This window comes from Maylandia zebra, linkage group LG5 (genome assembly GCF_041146795.1).
Source record: "Maylandia zebra isolate NMK-2024a linkage group LG5, Mzebra_GT3a, whole genome shotgun sequence".
In the NCBI taxonomy this organism is placed as follows: Eukaryota; Metazoa; Chordata; class Actinopteri; order Cichliformes; family Cichlidae; genus Maylandia; species Maylandia zebra.
The window spans coordinates 17,299,395-17,307,920 of record NC_135171.1 but is presented as its reverse complement, the minus strand read 5'-3'; the positions used below and the strand labels follow the sequence as shown (position 1 = coordinate 17,307,920).

Below are 8,526 nucleotides of genomic sequence, written 5' to 3'. Positions count from 1 at the left end.
CCACATCTGCTGCACCGCTGCTCCGTGCTCTGCTCAATATCCCTCGTATTTGTCACCGAACTGGCTGCAGCTTTCCCAGCTGTGTATTTATTTTAATCTTATAGCAATTTCAATCCACCTTTTCTGATTTTTTTTGCTTAAAATTCTAATGAATTAGTGGTAATAAGCCATTAAGTACTGACCCGTGTCCCAGAGATTATAGAACTTTGCTGAGTTTTCGTTTTTTATCCTAAAACATAATAATAAAAACCGTCCAAGTAGCATTTTTTTTGGTTAAAGTGGTTACCTTTATATCAGCTCTTCATGATGGCTTACATCTTATGTACAGGTTTGAATAACTGCCAGCTATCAGTTATATTATACTGGTTTTATGATTATATCATCCAAGGTTATAGCCACTCCTTGGTAGGGATGGGTATCGTTTAGATTTTATTCGATACCAGTACCAAACCGGTACTTTTGAAACGGTGCTGATGCTTAAACGGTGCTCAAACCTGTCCTTAAAGAATGGAGAACACAAAATTGGTCCAAAAACCTCTCATGTTCAGCTGTTTTTTTTGTAAAAAGATAACAATGTTAGCCTTTTCTGCAGCTATAGGGCATATATGGTATCACTCTTGGCTGGAAGCAGTGCTTAAACAATGGAAAAAACACAAATTTTGTCCAAAAACCTCTCATGTTTAGCTGTTTCCCACTTTTTCTTTGGCCATTTTAGCCTTTTTGGCCAGGGTGAAGGGAGTACCCGATCAAACAAGAAGACAGCCGCATGTAACTACAACGGTGTTTGCTAGTTCACCTTACATGCATTAATGCAGACCTTCCCAAAGTGTGGGAAGGTACCCCCTCCCCTCCCCCGGGGGGGAGGCGCAGAGCCATTGCGGGGGCGGCATGAAAAGGGAAAAGAAACCAAAACAATGCTTGGACACTGCTAGCACGGGGCGCCCACACAAATGCAAAGCAGGAGATGAAGTTCCAAACCAACTTCATTCTAAGCCAAAGACTAGAAAATATGGTGAAGCATATCTTCCCTTTGGATTCACCTGCACAAGTGCCGAGGTAGGTCTCCCCTGCAGAATTGGTCTTTCCTATGTCGGGAGCAGCGCTGGGCTGTTCAAATCACGACAAACAGGATCCCACATTCTTGATTTTTAGTTCACAAACACTTGTTGTAATAAATAACTACTCCTGACATTTTGGAGATGTTAGCTCTTTACACAGTAAAGTTACAGTGGGATACAAATAATATCAGGCTGATCCTGCCACGATTTGTTCCCCCTGTCTAAATCACGGACAAACAGTATCCCACTGTTGTTTATGTTTTTAAACCCATTTTGCACAGAGAGGTATTTTTTTGAAAAATTTATTGATAGCAATGTTGAATATTATTACACAGGAAAAAAACAACTACATGTAAAAGAAGTAAACCGTGGTGCCTCTGCCTTTCTAAATAGAGGGACAGTTTATATGTAAGAGTGTAAAACCTGAAGATAGAGACAAAATACTGTTTATTTGCCATTCTTCAATTCCTCTCATGTAAACAATAACGTGGCGCACAGCTGACGTGAAAAAAGGCACATACCTTTGAAGTTGTGTGACGAAAACTGTATTCCTTGTCCACACATAAAAGCAAAACAGGAGTTTTGAAAAATCTCAGTTTTCGGTGATTCGAAGTGCCGAAGTGCCTATGTGTGGATGACACAGCTGCGTTTTTAAAAAATATCCGTGTAGGTGCGGACGTAGCGTAAAAGAGTTAGTAGTTTATTTTCTTACCTGCAGATTACTTGTATTTGCTTAATTGTTTATGTTTGAGGTGTGAAATAAACTGCAATTGAGCAAAATATGCGTGTGTGTAGTTGGAGGATGTGTTAGTACGTGTGCGCGTGCGGGGGGCACGAACATTTTTCTGTAAAACAAAGGGGGGGGGGGGGGGGGGCAGCGAAAAAAGTTTGGGAACCACTGCATTAATTTAATAACATGGTGAGCCTACTCAACGTAAATTACACACGAACAACATTAAGCTACTCACGCAGAGAAGAACGGCTGCTGCTGCCATCATCATCCGTCATCATTTCTGCTACACTGGCAGGGCTAGGGGCCAGGACTCTCCTCTTCGGGTTTTTGGGAGATGTTGCTAACTCCGGGTCTGATAACAGGCACCACACCCGCAGTAGATGTGCATGGTGTGAGGTCTTGCAGCAAGCTATCAAATACGGCGCATTTCTCGGCTTTTAAAAAAAACACTATGCGTAGCCAGGTGTTTCATCGGATTCGAGGTGTTACCTCCTTTGACAGTATCACAGTATCAGCTTAAAGCACTTGTTGCAGGCTGCTGAGTTTGCATCTTTTGCTGTGAAGTACAGCCAGACTTTGACTGCCTGGCCTGGCCTTGGGCACTTTGAATCTGTAGCTCTGCTCTAAAAGAACGTACGTACCTGGACCCGCCTACTATCCTCGGAAACGTAAAACGATTGGCTAGAAGTGTATCACAGCTCAGGGAAAAAAAGCACCGAAATAAAGCACCGAAATGTGCACTGCTTTTCGGTCTGGTTACTGCCGTTTATGTCAGAACCGGTGCCATCGTGGCACCGGATACCGGTACCCATCCCTACTCCTTGGTGCATATAAGTAGTAAGGCAAATTCTTATGCAGCCACCTACGTGGCTCATTTAGGACTACTTCTTCCCCCTAGTGGCCACTTATCATGTTGCATTTGTAAGATTCACGTTACAAATTATGGCCTTTTCTCTGAATGGGATAAGCAGAAAAGAATGGATGGATCGTGGCTCATATGGATGGATCATGGCTTTTATTTCATCATAATATTTTGAGATGCAGCAAATGATAACACAGATAACAATTTCCCTGAATAAGATAGCAATATAGTCAAGCAAATTTGTGGATATTTTCTTTTTATAAATTGTTGGTTTCACCAACAGTAATGATCAGTTATTTTATTATTATTATTATTATTATTATTATTATTATTATTATTATTATTATTATTATTATTATTTTTATTTTTTATTTTTTTTAATGTATTTATTTATTTATTTATTTATTTATTTTTAATTTAGTAAATGCCTTTACCTACCAAACATGAACTGAACTGAAGTGAGAACCAGACAAAAACTGTGAATTCAGGTTTAAGAAGTGGTTTTATTTGTTTTTATTTTGCGGTCAGATCAGGCAGCGATCCATGTTTCGCTGTGGTGGAATAATGCCTTTATTAAAAACTGCTTAAATCAGGGTTCACTTGACATGTGGTTATAGTGCAAAAAATGTCAAAACTCCTCCACCCACCCCACTCATAATTAATGGGTGTGGGCAGATTGCTTCCATTGTTGCGATGACTCCCAATCCTTTGTTCCAAATTAGTCGGCGGCCTCCAGCTCGTCCAGTGCATCCTGGAGCCTGTGCAAAACACAAATGAAACATTTTGACTTCCAGAATATTCACATTAAACTGGCCTTGAGACCATGACCAGCTGAGATTTTTGCCTCGCATAATGTCTTGATGCATGCATCAATCATCCAGGTAAGGAAATCCCAGAAAGCTGATTCTGTTCATCTAGATGTAGCGTTTTGATTCTGCTCATCTAGATGTTGCGTTTTCAGAAAACACTACATCTAGATAAACAGAATCAACTTTCTGGGATTACCTTGCATAATGGTGTAGTTATTTTTGGCCATGCAACTCATGCTATCAATTGATTTTCATATTCACCTCCACCATCACCATCATCTTGCCATGACCTGCATTTTTTTTTCTTCCACCACATCTTTATAGCTCTTACTTGAAGTCTCCACCATCCAGCAGAGTCTTGTAAGTGCTGATCTCGCCCTCAAGTTTCATCTTCATGTTGAGCAGCGCCTCGTACTCTTGGGTCTGCTGCTGTATGTTCGCGCGTAAGTTAGCCAGCTCCTCCTCCAGCCGGATAATGAGGGTGTTATACTTCTCCATTTCTATGTTGTTACGTAGCTCTGTGTTGCGCAGGGTGTCTTCTAAAGAGGCTTTCTAATAAAAGGAGAAATAAAAGCTGTAAGTATAAGAAAAGATGAGGAAATATATGCTTTGCTAACTAAGAGTGGGCGCAGTGGTCATGGTATTCAACTGTGCCAATTTTGTAGTAAAAAGATATAGAGAATGCATTATGGAATAGGGTCATAAACTTAGAAAGGATTTGATAATTTCATGTTTATAAATAAAATCAGTGAAAATGCTTACTAAGCTCTGTTGAGATGCAAGTTCAATTTCCAGAGTCTGTATCTGTCGTGATAAGTCGCTCTTCTCCATTTGGGCCCCCTGGAGAGCTTCTGTGTTCTGTGATACCTGCACCTGCACATCTGCAATCTGCCAGGGACACGAAAGGAAGATGGTCAGAAACACAGTGGCTCAGCGTGTCTTTTGAATCAAACTTCTTGATGTCCACCGCACCTGATTTTCATGCCACCGTTTGAGATCTTCTGCGTTTTTCAATGCAATCTTCTCGTAGTTGGCTCTCATGTCCTCCATGATCTGAGACAGGTCCTGACCTTTGGGAGCGTCTACATCCACCTGCACACCTGACTGTGAGATCTGACTCCTCAGCTCCATCACTTCCTGTTGGATCAGCAGAATGAGAAAAGAAATGAAGAAGACAACAAAACGTGTGACTCTATATGTTATTATCAATCTGATGAACCGCAAGCTCACGTTCTCATGGTTCTTCTTTAGGAATAGAAGCTCCTCCTTCACGGCTTCAATCTCGTTCTCGATGTTGAGCCTGCTCATGTTCGTTTCGTCGAGGACTTTCTTCAGCCCGCCAATGTCGGCCTCCACGGACAGGCGGATTGCCATCTCATTCTCAGATCTGTGGGAATGAGCAGACACAGTGTATGAGAGACACAATCGCAGAGTGTAAGAATGACTCCACATGCAAAGACGAGACGATCACATACTTGACTTTGAAGTCGTCGGCAGCGAGGCGGGCGTTGTCAATCTGAAGCACTAAACGGGCGTTATCCATTATTTTATCGAAGATCTGGACAGGAAAATAAAACATTGTTTAAAAAATTATTATTTTATTATTTTCATTTTACTTGATTCTGCTGTTTAGAAAGAACAGAGCTGCTTAACCCGTGCACAAGTCAGTAGCCAGTTCTAATAATTATGTGCTTTGACACAGCATTTTTTGTAGGCCCGACTTGCCTTATGTAACCACCGATACTCAAAAAGTCAAACTGCAAAAACCGACCGCAGCATGATTGAATCCATAGTAACCTGTAGTCATAAAAGAAGAACCATAAACTGAAGAACAGGAAGCGAGGGTGTTCCTGTGCCAAAACAGAATCTGGTTTGTTTTAGCATTGCCAGAGCAACATGTATCCTGTCTCAATAAATCATAGAGAGAAAGTTTCTCTTCTGTCCACCCAACTGCACATGTCTCTGTCTGTCTGTCTCTGTATGCATCACCGATCGCATCTATGCGTGCACAGAGGGGAAAATTCTTTATCGTGACTGTGGCAGTGAGTCTATGATTTCTTCTTGTTTCCTGTCACAGAGGGGAAGGGGAAATACTTTAGTGTGGTAGAAAAAAAAAAAGAGTAAAAAACGAAAAAACCACCATAAATGTGTCATTATGTGATGCAGAAAAGCGGGACTCTGGAGAAGAATGTGACATTTGACTCTGCTGATTGTTATACAACCACTGCACTGACACGCATCTATCTGTGCGTGTGTGTGTGCACACTCACTCTGGCACTATGAGATCGCTTTGTATGTACGAGTGCCACACATCTGTTTCCCATTGAGCGCCTCCTACACTACGCATGCTTGTAGAATCCACATCTAACAAGCAGAACCATTTAGAAATGCTTTTGTCTGCTGGTTTTCTGAGAGCTTCGCAGTCCGTCTCTCGTGATGATACCCTTGTGTTGGTGATTCATCAGAGGAAGTTGGGGCCAGTCGAGAGTTTTATGGGGGAGGGGACTGGCTACAGTTGAGCTGCCACACCCGTCGTTCTCTTTAAAGAAATTTGATAACAAAGGAAACACTGCTGGTCTCAGTAAAAGCATTCTCCAGCTTCATTTTCAAACACAGGTGATCTTTAAATAAAGATTATGTTAAAACCTTCTTGCTGGAAATATGTAGTGTTGAGTGCTGTCACATGCACTCATTGATTCTCAAATTTTAGCCCAGCTAAACTATTTCTAAAGTATCTTTCTCACTGTGTCTTATCAAACACCTTTTCACTTTTCTAACATTTTCATTTGTTCTCAGTTCTTACCTGTCTGCGTAAGTCGTCTATGATGGGCTCATACTTGCTGTAGTCTCTAATGTCAGGGCCTCCTTTCTCCAGGGCCTCCATGATCTTCATCTCCAGTTCCTTGTTGGCCTTTTCCAGGGTCCTCACCGTCTCCAGGTAATTGGCCAGGCGATCGTTCAGGTTCTGCATGGCTCCCTTCTCATTGCCCAGGATCGAAGCACCGGAGCCACCGCTGGCTGTCACGGACGCGCTGGCACCACCGTAACCGGCGCCCATGCCTCCACTCAATCCACTGCTCAGCTTAAAGGAGGTTGAAGGTCTAAGTGGAATACCAGAACGCAGGGAAGATGCAGAAGCAGAGGAGATGCGAACATCCTGTCCACCAGCACCAGCATAAATACTGGCAGCACGGTACACTGGGGTAGAGCGGGTGAAAGACATCCGACTAGATCTTGTGGTCATGTTGGATAAGTTTAGACACGGCAGAGGATGAAGTGAAAAATGAGATGTGGAGACTCACTGCTGGCTGGTCTAGAAAATGACGCCGGCAGTGGGAAGTGGGGAACTTATACTCCCGCCTCTCTCCCCCAATGAAAGCTGGTGTCTCAGACCCTGCCCACTTCAACATCACCCCAGTCTTTGTTTCCTGTTTCACTCACTCACTCACTCACTCACTCACTCACGCACTCACTCTCTCATATGCTTCCTTTTTAACCCACAATGTTTTTTCTGTCTCCAAGGAAATGTGTTAAACATATTTTGTGGTGTAAACATGTAATAGCCTTCTGAGCGGATAACGGAACTACAGAGACCACATAAACCAACACACACAGCAAATAACAGAAAGCAGCAATGGACAAGCATATGTTTCTAGTGAGAATTAAAAGCAAATATTAAAGGGTAAAATATGGTGAGTATGCAACGAAATACTTTTGGTTTGCCCGAGAAAGGAATAATGCCTAGTACTTGCTGCGTGCTTGCAAGTTTGTGGTCAGCCAGGCCCAAAATAAACAGACTGTGCCAGCCTTCCTATCTTAACTGAACTGAATACAGTATGAAACAGCTACAACTAAAACATGGCGTTAAAGAAATGTCTCGATCAGATTAAGCAGATTTAGAAAAACCACACCAGAAGTGATGCCATCTGATTTACTAACAGACTCAGCCACGACTGTGATCGAATTCCAGCACACTGAGTAGGATATACAATGATGAACAAAGAAATCGGACATAGTGCTATAGGAATACCTGTGAAACCCAAGCTTCAGCTGGATCTAAAGGCTCTGCAAGAGATGAAAAACAAAGGTTAGCTGATACCCGGGTCAAAGTACAATCAAAAGGAAATAAAAGCTGCCCTCATTCAACTGTCACAGTATAGGCGATTATGTGCACAAATCAATTTCTATTGAGGATTCTGAACAATTATCTTTGAAGTCTTATCTTATTTTGTGCCTCTGGACATTTTCTCTTATCCTTTGAGAACCTCAAAGAAAGTAAAACAGAATACTGCAGTGCTCCTTGTAGCTGTCCTAAAAACGTGTTTGCAACATGATGAAGGTGAATAAATGAAGTGGAACATACAAACATAGAGGACTGATATATACACTGGAGTAAAACCCTGTGATAGACTCTCAAACACAAAAACCTTTAATTTTCTTAAATCCAGTTACAGTATTTAGTGCTCCAGCATGACCTTGGAAGCGCTTAAGTGAACCTAAAGTTGTGGCCAGAGAGGGTTTTCCTCTCTGAGCCCTTAGAGACCTGGATAATGAAGCACCCACAGGGGGAAATTCCAAAGACTCAAACAACCTCCTGCGCCCCCTTACAACCTCATTCTTTTCATTTCTGTTCCTCCCCTCGCCTCCAAGCTTGATCAGCTTTCACCGTGTACATTCCCACCCTATTACTGTGTATGTCTTTACTAATTTAATTTAGTAACACTCAGTAAGAAGAGAAGAGCTTGTACTGTAGAGTGGCAAAATAGCAAAGAAAAAGCAAAGAATGCACTGCAGCAGAGGCAGATTAGAGGAACGATGAATGAAGTCCGCATGACTCATACCTCATGACTTGTGGCTGCCGTCTCGTTTGTTTGAATGTGTGTTGGCAACCTTTTCCCCAGGCCAGTAAGTCCTAAACCTTGCAGTGACAAACAGAGAAATAAACTTGAGCTACAGGTTTATATAAAACAGCTTAATCTCTAAATTGCAGAAAACATCCCAGATTCAATCAAGACTCTTATCTTTAAATCCCGACTCACACCACTAAGATTTCTTTTTAAACCA

At 42.0% G+C, this 8,526-nt stretch overlaps 1 protein-coding gene across 2 annotated transcripts; it reads right to left on the bottom strand.

Moving 5' to 3' along the window:
* Nucleotides 1–3,136: 3,136 nt before the first annotated feature.
* Nucleotides 3,137–6,801, bottom strand: LOC101469154 (keratin, type I cytoskeletal 18). 2 transcript variants are annotated; one of them, XR_001341637.3, is made up of 7 exons: nt 6,266–6,801; nt 4,938–5,020; nt 4,693–4,849; nt 4,435–4,599; nt 4,225–4,350; nt 3,724–4,014; nt 3,137–3,411 (listed from the first exon to the last, which is right to left on the bottom strand). XR_001341637.3 is itself a non-coding variant. In XM_004545155.5 (7 exons), exons 1-7 carry the CDS (start codon nt 6,704–6,706, stop codon nt 3,372–3,374), a joined length of 1,233 nt encoding a protein of 410 aa, XP_004545212.4. In that variant the 5' UTR covers nt 6,707–6,801; the 3' UTR covers nt 3,137–3,371. The 2 variants fall into 2 exon arrangements, 1 of the variants encoding a protein (XP_004545212.4); XM_004545155.5 differs by having other exon boundaries at nt 3,794–4,014.
* Between the last annotated feature and the right edge of the window lie 1,725 nt (nt 6,802–8,526).